Raw genomic sequence first — 15,908 nt, forward strand, 5'->3', positions numbered from 1 at the left:
CTGACGTACCCGTCAAGTTTGAGAGCCCGGAACTTGCCGGGACATAAGAGGATACTGGCGGCAGGATAGCGCCGCTCAGTGCCAGAAATGGAAACAGAAGCCAATGGAGAAAACGCCTAGAATGGTAAGTAGAACTCATACAGAAAATAAAAAAAAATGGGTGAACCACCCCCTTTAATGCTGCAGTCAGGGTCATAGTTACTACTAGCTAATCACTACTCAAGACGCTTTTGCTCTATGCCAGTCATTGCTGTAACGCTTGTGGACAATATAGAGGCAGCAAATGGAAGTAGTGGACACACTGGATCACAGGGGGGACCTGGGCTTACCCTTTAGAGGGGGGGCTTAACTACTTATGATTGTTTGTATATGAACCTTTGAATTGTAAATATGAATATGTTGGCGTTATAGAAATAAAGATTATTATTGTAATATAACCATTACTCTCCTGTTAAATCCATTGTCATTTCAGGGCAACTACTTTAGTGCTCTTCTTCGATCTTGGCCTGACAATCAGGTGCAGAAAAATGCTGCTATACTCCGTACAAGAGATCTAGGCAACCATCTTATGTAACCAGCTAGAAGAACACGTGCAGGAAAACTGTCAGGTGGGCTGGATAAACGCCTCTGTATCTGGCCTGTATACAGCAACATTTTTCCACACCAATTCTAATAAATCCTTATATTTTAAAGGGGCTGTCCGGCACCACTCTGCATCTAGAGGTTTTGTACATCTGTCTTATTTTAGAATATACCTGCACATAAGTGCTATAATCCACTAACATACAAGAAATTAATGATTCACCAGTATAAATAATATGGAACTTGTGAATATTCCACTATAAACTGCACATTCTCCATGTCTAGGATGTACGGGAAACTTCTTACACCTTATTTTTAATACACGTTATTTACATTCTTTTTAGTCCCACATCGTAGCAGCTGCTGAATGAGAAAAACCTGTGACTTCTCTGCATTTAGTGGTCACTACTCACCTGGGCGGTTATCTGTAGGAATCTCCTCTTTACTCCGCTCATCACCCCCCACATATGTCTCTGTAGTATTAATATGGATCAGATCTTCACCCTGAAACAAATATTGTAAAAGTCACAGACAGATGGAGAAGTCCCATCTATGATCAGCTCTAATCCTGCTATTTCCACCGCTCTCATTACACAAGTATAACACGTATAATACTGGAGGATAAAACAAGACTGAGCACAAGACCTTCACAGCCGTCTACACATCATAGGGAGATTTCATGGCCCCTTCTCTCCATCTACCTGATGATCCTGAGGAACATCGGGCTCTTCTTGTTTACAGTCCTGTGGGAGAAGAGGATGGGGGCATCTCTTTGGTGTTGTCCTCTTACTGGATAGACCTGGAGGAGACACATACAGGGACTGAATTCATTCCTTACATACAGATAATTATAGGCCGTGTGTATTTAGTCCTGTCTATTACCTGGTGATGTGAGGGGCTGGGGATCCTCCATTATGACGTCCTTGTACAGATCTCTGTGTCCTTCTAAATACTCCCACTCCTCCATGGAGAAATAGACGGTGACGTCCTGACACCTTATAGGAACCTGACACATACAATGATACCGTCACCCCCGATCCCTTCATAGCGTTACTGTATAATGTCCCAGCATTCCCAGCAGTGTCACCTCTCCAGTCAGCAGCTCAATCATCTTGTAGGTGAGTTCTAGGATCTTCTGGTCATTGATGTCCTCATGTATCGGGGGGTGAGGTGGAGGCCCCGGGATTGGGCTCAGGGGTCTTCCCCATCCCTCAGACACAGGGGCCTGACAGCGCTCACTAGAGGTCTTCTTCACTACTGTGTAATCCTGGTTATGGAGAGACACAGTAAGAAATCTCACTCCAGACATTTCCAGAGTCCTCACCTCTCCAGTTCTGTCCATCTGTTATTCCCATAGATAAGAATGATGTAATGTGACGTCATCAGAATCTCTCACCTCTCCAGTAAGCCGGAAGAGGATCTCTAGGGTGAGGTGTAATATCCTCTCCGCCATCTTGTCCCTGTCCATATCCATCCTTCACGGGGCAATCAGGAGAATTCTCTTCTATAGAAGATCTCCACTGAGAGGATCCGATATTGTAGGGACCTGAATGGGGAGATGATGACGAAGTAACATCAAAAAGCATCCGCTGTAATAATACAATTACTGGAGATAAGGGGAAACATACAGTATGAGGAGACAGAACGTGTAGAAGTTGTTCGTTCTTGTCTCGTGTGGACTGGAACATACATTCAATTGCTGACTAAGACGTCTCCTCAATGCTCTCAATCACTGGTTATTTTGGTCAATGCTTCAGCCACTGATTGAATGCAGAGATCACGTTTGTTATCACTGACTAAACTGGCAGGAAATCCAGAGACTGGATGGGACCCAAGCAGCGGGGGCACATGAGTAATGGGTTATGTGTTACTATTGTTAGTATTTTACAGTAGTCAGTTTTTGTTTTTTTTCTTTCTACTAATGAATCCTATATATTTAGGCCACACACAACAAGCAGTTTCCTCCTCGGAGTTGGCAGCTGAATACGTTTCTGATAGACTCATCTTCCATATCACTAATTCGCCTCTCATTTAGGGTACATTCACACTTGTGTCGTTTGACATCCGTGTTGTGTGACGCATGTAACGGATGCTTTGTAAATAGTGTGATAATAAAGGCAACGGATTCCTGTGAAATAACGTGTTGCGTTTTTCCAGAGATAGAGATAGAGACCCCAAGTTCACCGCAAACACCCAGGCACTACCGCCCCCATCATCACCGCACACACCCAGGCACTACCGCCCCCATCATCACCGCACACACCCAGGCACTACCGCCCGCATCATCACCGCACACACCCAGGCACTACCGCCCGCATAATCACCGCACACACCCAGGCACTACCGCCCCCATCATCACCGCACACACCCAGGCACTACCGCCCGCATCATCACCGCACACACCCAGGCACTACCGCCCCCATCATCACCGCACACACCCCGGCACTACCGCACCCATCATCACCGCCCACACACAGGTACGACCGCACCCTTTATCACCGCACACACCGACACTACCTCAGTGACATCCCCGATGACAGTGTGATTCACTTCACTTGATGCGTGGAGCTCACAGTGAGCGGCAGTGTTCTTCTGCCGCTCCTGTCAGCTTCATGTAGCAGAGCCGAAAGTGTCGTGGGACCTCGTGAGGATTAAGTCAGACCTGGAGGGTTATTTGGGGGTTAATAAACTGATGAAAGGTGTTTTTTGTCTTTTATTCCAAATAATGTGTTTATTTTCACTTACAAGTTAACCATGGGCGGGGGGGGGGGGGTTCATAGACGCCTGCCATGATTTACCTAGGACTTAGTAGCAGCTATAGGCTGCCATAACTCCTTATTACCCAGATTGTCACTTCACCAGGGCAATTCGGGATGAGCTGGGTAGAGTCCCGGGACTGTCGCATATAATGAATGCGGCAATTCCGGGCGGCTGCTGGCTGATATTTTTAAAAATCCAAAAGATGGTCTGGCTCACTGAAAGTGCTCAGGGAAAATTTAGACAATACTTATGAAGAAATCCCGGCACATTTGAGAAAAATATCCAACAAGGAGTGATGATGAAAATTATATTTATTTATTCGTTTTTTAATTTTTAACATTTCGGCTATTTGCCTTCATCAAAAAACTGAATAAAGAAAAGACATACAGAGAAATGTGTAAGTACCATAATTGCAACATCATTACAGTATATATGAATCATATATACTGTAATGACGTTGCAATTATGGTACTTACACATAATTTCTCTGTATGTCTTTTCTTTATTCAGTTTTTTGATGAAGGCAAATAGCCAAAACGTTAAAAATAAAAAAAAATAAATAAATATAATTTTCATCATCACTCCTTGTTGGCTGATATTTTTAGGCTGGGGGGCTCCCCATAACGTGGGCCTCCCCATCCTGAGAATACCAACCTTCAGCCATGTGGCTTTACCTTGGCTGGTAAATTGGGGGTGACCGCACGCCGTTTTATTTTTAATGAATTTATTTTACTGCACTACATAGACACGCCCCCGGCGGTTGTGATTGGTTGCAGTGGGACAGCTGTCACTCAGCGTGGGGGCGTGTCTGACTGCAACTAATCATTGGCGCCGGTAGGCGGAGCAAGCAGGGAATAAGAGATGGAATAATGATCGGCCGGTATTTTCAAAAGAGAAGCCGCCAGAGCAATGTGACAGCCGTGCAGCGCTGTGCCCGTGATCGGTGAGTATGAGAGAGGGAGTCAGAGAGAGAAAGAGAAAGACCGACAGACAGAAAGAGACCAGGAGTAATTTTAAATGATGTAGAACGTTCTGCTGGACATGCTGAGCATGCTCAGTAGAACGTGACAGAATCCTGCACTGGAATCCGTCGCCAAATGCATGGTAATGGAATCCAGCACCATAGACATCCATTATGCCTCTTAACGGATTCCGGCGGAATCCTGCGGAGTGCGTTTTGGTTTTTTTTCTACAGCAAGAGAAAACGCTACATTCAGCATTCCTTCCGCCCGACGGGCACTGACTGTCATCGACAAAACAACTGATGCGCCGCGGGGAAGATGCAACGCAAGACCATCCGTTGCAATCCACCCTTAATAGAAGCCTATGAGGAATAAACGGCTTTCTGTAATGGTTACCGTAGTTCCTCAAGGCGGCGGATTGCAACGGACGCCGAACAACGCAAGTGTGAAAGCGCCCTTACAGAGCAGGGAAGGAACAGGGTGATGAAAGCGGGGGGTCTCCTAGACACCTCCTATTACTAATCTAGTACTTACTGGCAGCTGTGAGCTGTTATTAACCCCTTATTTGCCCAACTGCCACTGCACCAAGGCAATCGGCATAATCCTGGTAAAGTTTTGGGATTGTCGGATCTCATGAATGCAGAAATCCCTGGTGGCTGCAGGCTGCTTTTTTTTAGGCTGGGGTGCCAAGAATAACCATGGGCCTCCCCAGCCTGAGAATACCAGCTCAAAGCTGTGCGCTTTATCATAGTTAGTTGTCAAGATATCTTTTAAATTATTTAAATAAATAAAATTAAAAAAGCCGCATGCGGTTCCTCTTATTTTCATACACAGCCAAGATAAGTGCATGGCTGGGGCTGCAGCCAGTAGCCGTATGCTTTATCTGTGATGGGTATCAATACGGGGGACCCTATGCCAATTACTTTATCTATTTTTGCATCAATATAGACACACATAGCGCCTCTGATTGGTTGCAGTCAGACACGCTGTCTCACAGCCTGGGGGTGTTGCCTGACTGCAACCAAAGACACCAGGACTGCCGTTTGGCAGGGGAAGCAGTGCATATGTATGAAGATAAGTAGAGTGAGAGGCCTGGAAGCAGATACAGCCGCACAGAGACCAGTAAGTAAAGAGCTTGCTTTATTCTTATTTTTCATTTTTATTTTCCGCGATCAGCTTCTACTGCAAATGCACTAATTTGATTGACTGTCATTTCTGGTGAGAGGGTCCAGTATGTTGTACTCATGCCTGCATTGGGCCACGCAGCCGATGTCATCCTGCAGTGCACAGACATAGCATCATCAGCCATATGGGGATTACACCTCCATCCAGCAGGTGCTAATCGTATTGCATAAATATTTACTGTACAGTACACAGCCTTCTTTCCACTGACAAAGCTACCTTGAGCAGGTACGGTATTCTGGCTTATACACTGGGCCTTGTTGGGGCATTTTAGGAGGGGACCTAATCTATGTTGTGTCATCAAAAATCCCTTAATTAGATGTCTATAGAGCTGATGTAACTATGTAAGTTAAAAACTACGAGATATATATATATATATAGATATATAGATATATATATATATAGATATATATATATATATATATATATATATATATATATATATATATATATATATATATATATATATATATATATATATATATATATATATATATATATAATATATATATATTATATAAAAAAAAAATCACCATGAACAAATAGGCAATGAAACCAATGTTCATGGGACTAAAGACCACCTAAAGAAAATTCTTAAAATTACGTATTTTATTGAAAAATAAGTGTTCAAATTTTCTTTGAATATAATAAGTTATATTTCTATAGCGCCAACATATTCCGCAGCGCTTTACAATTCTGAGGGGACATGTACAGACAATATGGGACAACAAAATAACAAAATTAAGATACCAAGAGGAGTGAGGGCCCTGCTCATAAGCTTACATTCTATGAGGAAATAGGGGAGGCACAAAAGGTGGATGGGAGGGAGGGGGGGAGCTTGTCATACAGTGCTGGCCAAAAGTATTGGCACCACTGCAATTGTCAGATAATTCTCAGTTTCTTCTTGAAAATGATTGCAATCACAAATTCTTTGGTATTATCTTAATTTATTTTGCTTGCAATGAAAAAACATAAAAGAGAATGAAACAAAAATCAAATCATTGATCATTTCACACAAAACTCCAAAAATGGGCCGGACAAAAGTATTGCCACCCTTAGCCTAATACTTGGTTGCACAACCTTGAGCCAAAATAACTGAGAACCACTTCCAATAACCATCAATGAGTTTCTTACAATGCTCTGCTGGAATTTTAGACCATTCTTCTTTGGCAAACTGCTCCAGGTCCCTGAGATTTGAAGGGTGCCTTCTCCAAACTGCCATTTTGAGATCTCTCCACAGGTGTTCTATGGGATTCAGGTCTGGACTCATTGCTGGCCACTTTAGTAGTCTCCAGTGCTTTCTATCTAACCATTTTCCAGTGTTTTTTGAAGTGTGTTTTGGGTCATTGTCCTGCTGGAAGACCCATGACCTCTGGGGAAGACCCAGCTTTCTCACACTGGGCGCCACATTATGCTGCAAAATTTGTTAGTGGTCTTCAGACTTCATAATGCCATGCACACGGTCAAGCAGACCAGTGCCAGAGGCAGCAAAGCAACCCCAAAACATCAGGGAAACTCCGCCATGTTTGACTGTAGGGACAGTGTTCTTTTCTTTGAATGCCTCTTTTTTTTCCTGTAAACTCTATGTTGATGGCTTTTCCCACAAAAGCTCTACTTTTGTCTCATCTGACCAGAGAACATTCTTCCAAAACGTTTTAGTTTCTAAGGTAAGTTTTGGTAAACTCCAGCCTGGCTTTTTTATGTCTCGGGGCAAGAAGTGGGGTCTTCCTGGGTATCCTACCATACAGTCCCTTTCCAGTCAGACGCCGACGGATAGTACGGGTTGACTCTGTTGTACCCTCGGACTGCAGGGCAGCTTGAACTTGTTTGGATCTTAGTTCTTTGTCCACCATCCGCACAATCTTGCGTTGAAATCTCTCGTCAATTTTTCTTTTCCTTCCACATCTAGGGAGGTTAGCCACAGTGCCATGGGCTTTAAACTTCTTGATGACACTGCGCACCGTAGACACCGGAACTTTCTGGTCTTTGGAGATGGACTTGTAGCCTTGAGATTGTTCATGCTGCCTCACAATTTGTATTCTCAAGTCCTCAGACAGTTCTTTGGTCTTCTTTCTTTTCTCCGTGCTCAAGGTGGTACACACAAGTTAGAGAAGCATCACGATTTTTTAAACACTGCCAATACTTTTGTCCACCCCCTTTATGTTTGGTGTGGAATTATATCCAATTTGACTATGACAATTTTTTTTTTCTTTTCATTGAAGACAAATTAAATGAAGATAATACACAAGAATGTGATTGCAATCATGTGCAAGAAGAAACTGAGTATTATCTGACAGAATTGCAGGGGTGCCAATACTTTTGGCCAGCACTGTATATGGTCCAGCCATTGATTTAATAGGGGATTCAAAACCAGCTAAGTGGACCGGTCGCTAGCCAGAATTTATACAGGTACATAGTGTAAAAGAGTACATGAAGATGAAGGAACCAGAAGATACAGGGGACAAGAATTGGAAGTACATTTTGTGAAGGGCAGAAAGGGACTAGATTAGAGGAGGGCAGTGAGGTGATAGGCTAGTCTAAAGAAATGCGTTTTTAGTGCCCACTTAAAAGTGTGGATGTTTGGAATTAACCCCTTCACGACCTTTGACGGATATATCCTTCATGGTGCCCTGGTACTTAAAGACCCATGACAGATATATCCGTCATGGAGAAATTGCGTCCCCGGAGGCCGCTATCTGTTTTCAAAAACTGTAGATTCGGGAAGAAGAGGACCTGTACCTGACCTCAGGAGTGGTGGTGTCTCCTCCCCGGACCTACGGAGGCTGTGATTGAGTGGCGTTCGTCAGCCAATATTAATGTTTCAGCCATTGAAAATGGCTCAAACATTGAAATCCAGCTATGATCAGTGCAGCTACAGTGCCTTGCGAAAGTATTCGGCTCCCTTGAATTTTTAAACCTTTTCCCACATTTGATGCTTCAAAAATGAATCTTGTAGTAATATACAAGAGAATTTGATGTGTAATGTGTCATCTGAATATGCACCAGAACAAGAAACTTGTGGTAATCCAGATGTGGGTTATTGTAGTCCTGTTGGACAAAGTCCTAGTAGGTGTGTATTGTCTGTTAGTATTTTAATTAATTTAGTTCATCGATTAGTATTGCAACATTCAGCATTGTGGGATCTTCCACATAATATGTATTGGATATGTGGGGAAAATGCATATAAATGTATTCCTGTGGGGATCCAAGGGACATGTACAATAGCTCAATTAACCCCAGCTACCTTTATTGTACCCTATTCCCAGTTAGATGCTAAAATATTACCAAAACACATTGTATTCAAAAGAGCAGCAGATAATAGACCTCGGGAGTCTGGACGACCCCATGTGGTGCAAATGGGTATTGCAAATAAGATTTTCAGTACTCTATTTGTATGTCCAATGATTATGCAGATGTGGGATAAATTGGTAGAATCCACAGATTTAGATGATCAAATTTTCCAGATATTGGATATACTCATCACTACAATACCAGTCCAGAAACAATTGGTGACTGTTACTAATCAACATACATTAGTATTAGATTATCTTACAGTTGCTCAAGGGGGCATGTGTCAAATAATTGGACCTGCCTGATGTCATAGATCCACAAGGAGAATTACAATTGCAAACAAAATTAAACAGTATACAAAAATTAAAGGGAAAAATATCAAAACGATAATGATAAAAATAAAAAAGATAGTTGGTGGGGAAATACTCTCTCTTTTCTAAACCCTGCCAATTGGTTTAAAGGAATTGGGGGGTGGTTGATGGGAATTCTACAAGGCGCTTTCCAACTTATTTTGTGTGTTATTCTAATATATATAGGGGAAAGAGTTGTGTGGTGTATTCTCAGACATGTGTTGGGAAAAATTACAAAATCAATGGGAAAGATAAAAATTGTAAGAACAATGAATGTTTATGTTGTTTGAACAAGGGGGCTTTGTGTTCAATAATAGAATGATGCTCGGAGACAAAGGAGACCAAAAAGTTTTGATGGTTTCATGTAGCAATGGTCATGCATGATCAATAATCAAGGACCGATTGTGATACAAATGAGACAAATATGAGTGTGTGATTGGATTAAAAGAGGTATCCAGTTTTCAGAATAGGTGATTATGAAAATCATGCTGTCCATGTGCTGCAATCTTAGAACATTTTGCCTGAACATGAGGAGTTAACTTGGTGAAAACAACATACCAGTGAACTTTGAGATGTTAGACAATAGCAAACAAACCTTACAAACAAACTTTGGGTTGTTATATTAGTAAGAGACAACCTTGAAGCACTGTGTGGTGGGTAATCATAAAGCTTAAGTAAAACTTTTACTTTGTAAAAAACTGATGATCTTGCTAAAACATACTTCGCAGACGTGATTGAGGAGGATGTGAGAGTGGTGTATAAAAAAAGGGGACCCTGTTCAGCGAGTTAGGGACATTCCAGAAGGTACAGTGGACGCACCACTTCTGTGATAATACCATAGTATTCTCCTTCTCGCTGACTGAGGTCCCTCCGATTGGGAAGTGATGTTACAATACTAATGGTAATGTATTGATGCATATTTCTCTATATATTATGATTTATATTTATTGTATGATTTACATTAATGAATCAATAGAACAGGGTAATGATTATCCTGATGCAATCTTAATAAATTGTTACATTATAGTTTTACCATAAAACTGTATTCAGTGTGCCTAATTTTTATATTAGTGAGAGTTACGCAAGTAAGGGTGTATCCGCCCTGTTACTTTGATGTGGTAAGACAAAAAGAAAAAAAATGTTAATTTTAAGGTGAAGAAACAACAAGTGGGACACAATTGTGCAGTTGAACGATAATGATTGCTTATTTTAAATTTTTGTAAAAAATAAAAAACTGAAAATTGGTGCAAGCAATATTATTCGGCCCCTTTAAGTTAATACTTTGTAGCACCACTTTTCACTGCGATTACAACTGCAAGTCGCTTGGGGTATGTCTCTTATCAGTTTTGCACATCAAGAGGCTGAAATTCTTGCCAATTCTTCCTTTGCAAATAGCTGGAGCTGAGTGAGGTTGGATGGAGAGCGTTTGTGAAAAGCAGTTTTCAGCTCTTTCCACAGATTCTCGATTGCATTCAGGTCTGGACTGTGACTTGGCGATTTTAACACCTGGATACGTTTATTTGTGAACCATTCCATTGTAGATTTTGCTTTATGTTTGGGATCATTGTGTTGTTGAAAGACAAATCTCCGTCCCACTCTCAGTCTTTTGCAGACTCCAACAGGTTTTCTTCAAGAATGGTCCTGTATTTGACTCCATCCATCTTCCCATGACTTTTAACCATCTTCGCTGTTCCTGCTGAAGCAAAGTAGACCCAAACGATGATGCTGTCACTACCATGTTTGACATTGGGGATGGTGTGTTCAGGGTGATGAGCTGTGTTGCTTTTACACCAAACCTATCGTTTGGCGTTGTGCCCAAAAAGTTCGATTTTGGTTTCATCTGACCAGAGCCCCTTCTTCCACATGTTTGGTGTGTCCCCAAGTGGCTGGTGGCAAACTTTAAACGAAACATTTTATGGATATCTTTGAGAAATGGCTTTTTTCTTGCCACTCTTCCATAAAGGCCAGATTTGTGCAGTGTACGACTGATTGTTGTCCTATGGACAGACTCTCCCACCTCAGCTGTAGATCTCTGCAGTTCATCCAGAGTGATCATGGGCCTCTTGGATGCATCTCTGATCAGTCTTCTCCTTGTTTGACATGAAAGTTTGGATGGACGGCTGGGTCTTGGTAGATATGCAGTTGTATGATACTCCTTCCATTTCAATATGATCGCTTGCACAGTGCTTCTTGGGATGTTTAAAGTTTTGGAAATCTTTTTGTAACCAAACCCAGCTTTAGGCCTCCTTCACATGTCCGTGTCTCCAGTACATGTTTGGTCCGTTTCCTCATGTACCGGAGACACGGGCACACGTAGACCCATTAAAATCAATGGGTCTGCGCTAACGTTTTTATTCTGCCATGGACAGTGTGTGCTCCACAAGTAGACATGTCTGTTTTTCTCCGGCATCATGGGTGTAACACGGAACGCAAACGGGTCATACGGAACGCAAACAGACCACACGGATGTGTTCCATGTGACACGCACCGGAGAAAACACGTGTCTGTGAGATAAAAAAAAAAAAAAAACTTTACTCACCTTCTCCAGCCCTGCTGTCTCTGCCGCTGCTGTCACTTGCTTCCGACCGCCGCTCATTACGCTCATTGCATATTCACTTCACTGCGCCCGGAAGCCGCAGCAGCGGGGAGTCGGCAGGACCAGAGACCGAAGATCAGCACCACAGACAGTGAAACCAGGCACAGGTGAGTAGAAAGTTCCCGTTCTCCGTGTGTTATCACGGAGAACACACGTGTGCCATAAACACGGCTCACGATGGGAAATACGCACCTTTGACGCGTCCATGAAAAACGTGCGTGATTTTAACGGACGTGTGAAAGAGGCCTTAAACTTCTCCACAACAGTATCAAGGACCTGCCTGTTGTGTTCCTTGGTCTTCATGATGCTATCTGCGCTTTAAACAGAACACTGAGACTATCACAGAGCAGGTGCATTTATACGGAGACTTGATTACACAGAGGTGGCTTATATTTATCATCTTCAGTCATTTAGGACAACATTGGATCGTTCAGACATCCTCAATGAACTTTTGGAGCGAGTTTGCTGCACTGAAAGTAAAGGGGCCGAATAATATTGCACGCCCCAATTTTCAGTTTTTTATTTTTTACAAAAATGTTAAATAAGCAATAAATTTAATTCAACTTCACAATTGTGCCCCACTTGTTGATTCTCCACCATAAAATTTAAATTTTTTTATCTTCATGTTTGAAGCCTGAAATGTGGGGAAAGGTTGAAAAATTCAAGGAGGACGAATACTTTTGCAAGGCACTGTATAGCACTGATCATTGGCTCAAGCTGGGTGACCTTTGCTGCACCCTCCCCCAGCTCTGATTGGCGAGATCGGCCTTGTGACCGATCTCTCCAATCAGCGTGGATCTGGGATCGGTGATCAAGGGGTGATCGCTCTCCTCAGCTTCTCCGTCCGTGGAAGTTCAGGAGAACAATCCCTGCGGGCAGCGTCAGACTGGCTACCGGAGGAATCTCCAGAAATGCCAGGCCTGGATTCAATTACCTGCATTGCACTCCGGAGCTCTCACATGAGCTCCAGAGTGCAGCCTAGCCTGCACCGTGAGCGCCCAGTGATTGATTCCCCAACGATTGCTATATGAACTGAACAGCAATCGTTAAAAACTTTGTTTTATATATATATATATATATATATATATATATATATATATATATCACTATTTGTACTACTATAAATTGTTCACTTAAATATAAGCAATACATGTGGGAGTCGGAGTCGTGGAGTCTGAGTTGGAGCAAGGGAAAATGAGGAATCTGAGTCGCAGGTTTGGCTTACCGACTCCACAACCCTGGTTCAAAGTGCTCGCTGAACATCAAGATAAAATCCATGAGGGGTCTAGTTTCCAAAATGGGGTCACTTGTGGGGGAGCTCCATTGTTCCAATAATGTATATATATATATATATATATATATATATATATATATATATATATATATATATATATATATATATATATATATATATATATATATATATATATATATATATATATATATATATATACATATATATATATATATATAGGAAAGAAATGGACAGTGCATATTAGTCACAATATCCCAATGGTAGGAATCAATATGAATAATACAGTGCAATGGTGCTTAAGTAAGACTCCAAACCGGGATGTTGTATATAGGCCTAAAAATAGTGAAAAAACAATTGTATATAAATAAAATAGGGAAATATGTGAAAAGGGGCAATATAATTAGTAAAGCATCCTGTAATGATAAAATCCCAGTACCCGTAACCAAAAACAGTAAAAGTGCAGTAGTACTAATAATATTCATTTACATAGGGCTATTAATTCCACAGCGCTTTACATACTGTACATTGTGAGCCTCAATGGGGACAGTGTTGCCAATGTACAGTACATAAAGTGCTGTGCTGCCCCTGGAACTTTGAGGACTCACTCTGGACACCAAGGACAATATTGACAATGGATATTCTATGCTCCGCCTCAATGACACGTGTTGGATTGTTCATCAGCCTCGTGTACCTGCCTGCTCTGTTGCATACCCCTTCACAACATGAACTTGATGCAGGGCATCACTAGGTATGTATTTATGATGAGAGATCAGTGGCCCAAAGCCATTTAACCCCTCAAAAACACCTGTTACTTATTTAAGTCTGAAAATTGGGTTTCTGCACACTTTGATGCCAGTTCTGATGCCCACAACCCATTTGGGCCAGGCTGGAGTGACATGGATTTGAAGTGGGGTATTACTAGGTATGTAAATGTGGTGTGAGATCAGTGGCCCAAAGCCATTTAACCCCTTCAATAACATACTTCAGTACTCTATACAGGGCACCTGACTGCACAGTATTCTTGTACTTGGGATGTTTGATTTTTGTTGAGAAACCTGTAAAAAACAGACAAATAATAGCTGAATAAGAAACCAACTGCAGAATGGGCGGTTCGCGCAAAGGGGGCGGGCGGTTCGCGCAAAGGGGGCGGGCAGTTCGCGCAAAGGGGGCGGGCGGTTCGCGCAAAGGGGGCGGGCGGTTCGCGCAAAGGGGGCGGGCGGTTCGCGCAAAGGGGGCGGGCGGTTCGCGCAAAGGGGGCGGGCGGTTCGCGCAAAGGGGGCGGGCGGTTCGCAGAGGTCAGTCTACAGATACTGGAGAAAGCGCTGAGCCCGGACAGTATATACAGTGTGTACAGACTCCTCTCCTGTACCCGGGCCGCACTGCTACACCGCACTAATGGCGCCGCTCTATACCGGAGCGCAGGGGACCCCGGGATCACATGTGACGCCCTGGCCGGGCCAGGTAGTCACAGTTAGGGCACCGCATTATACCCTTCCCTCACAGGTAACACACAGCCAACCATTTAAACCCTAGTCACCCCCTCAGGGCTGGATAGACACACCAGGGGGCGGAACAAGGCGGTTGGAAGACGACCACTGAGGAGTCTAGAGAGCCTGGGGCGGGAAAATAGAGAGAACTGTTTGAGAGTTCAAGTTGGAGAGGAGTGTGTGCAGCTCCAGCAGAGGCGAATACCCCAAATTGAACAGGTGCCAGGGTGGTAGGAGCCCTGGGTGCCTTTGGCTAGGAGGCAGACAGCGGTCTCCGTCTGCAGGAGCCGGGAAGACGGCTTGGTGGAACCAATGTGGATCAGGACAGGGTTGTAGCCCGCCAGTACCGACCCGGGGAACTGACCCGGAAACCGGAGCACAAAAGGGGGGTACTCAGACCCTAAAGCTAGGCCCAGAAACTATTGGAACTAGTTAACTGATTGCGGCCAGGACTATAGGTCCTGTCCCACCCAAAGCCGATAATAGAGGACAACAGACCACCGAGGGGATTTAAAAGGCCACCGCCACAGCTCAGAGATCCCACAGGCCAGTGTCTGCGAGCAAAGGGCTCCTTAGGCTACATCCAGCAGGGAGCGGACTCCTGGAGTTGCAAGCACAGGCAGTCCACAGTTCTAAACAGGTGCAGGAGAAAGACAGAGACCACCAGGCGGCTGCGGGCACCGACCACCATCACCTTGGTTTCCCAGAGACTCGTGTGTTTTCTAATAGTGAGTACACCAGCACCCTGCGGTCGCTCATCTCCCTGCACTGCCAACCCCCAACGGGTCCCGGGGCCACCATCCCTGCCCATGGAGGGGTTAACAACTTGCTGCGCAACATCTCCCCCCATAACTGCAGCGGTGGTGTCCAATATCACCACACACCGTGGGTGGCGTCACGAACTCCGCACGGCTAAGACCGTACATATACGTCCCACACCCACCACTCCCCCTCTTCATTTGAAGTGACAGCCCCCGGGTCCGGAGACCCTCGAGCCACCCACAGAAGGGCCGGATCCGAGCAGCTCGGCTGCAGAGCACGGGGCGGTACACACTCACAGCGCTGCAGCGGAGGGGAAAGGCGGGAGCTGCGGCCTGGTGCCGGTGGAGCGGGGTCTGCGGTGTAGTGCGGCCTCTGATGCTGGGGGGCCGCCGCTCTGCACAGTCCGTGGTATCGCACTTCTCACTTCCGCCTCTTTTTTCCAGCTCTCACACGTCACAAAAACTCAGACTAAACCAACACACAGTGAGCTGCAGGGGGGCTGGACTGATCTAAGTGCATACAGATCAGAGGGGAGCAATGTTAAAGTCACAGTCTTCAGTCTAAAGTAATCAGTCTTTTGCAGGAGGTGATCACTACATTTGTGCGGAGCAGAGCAGCATGTGTAGGATATGTATAGAGCGGAGCTGCATGTGTAGGATATGTATAGAGCGGAGCTGCATG

General features: G+C 44.0%; 1 protein-coding gene across 1 annotated transcript in view; it reads right to left on the reverse strand.

Annotated features, from left to right (window-relative positions):
• LOC142312994 (uncharacterized) overlaps positions 1-15,665 on the reverse strand; it is a 111,199-nt gene extending 95,534 nt beyond the window's left edge. Inside the window, 5 exon segments of the mRNA XM_075351982.1 lie at positions 996-1,086; positions 1,284-1,381; positions 1,465-1,588; positions 1,670-2,128; positions 15,524-15,665. Coding sequence (XP_075208097.1) covers positions 996-1,086; positions 1,284-1,381; positions 1,465-1,588; positions 1,670-1,924 — 568 coding nt within the window. The 5' untranslated portion in view covers positions 1,925-2,128; positions 15,524-15,665.
• Between the last annotated feature and the right edge of the window lie 243 nt (positions 15,666-15,908).

The sequence above is a fragment of the Anomaloglossus baeobatrachus genome, chromosome 5 (assembly GCF_048569485.1).
Source record: "Anomaloglossus baeobatrachus isolate aAnoBae1 chromosome 5, aAnoBae1.hap1, whole genome shotgun sequence".
NCBI lineage: Eukaryota > Metazoa > Chordata > Amphibia > Anura > Aromobatidae > Anomaloglossus > Anomaloglossus baeobatrachus.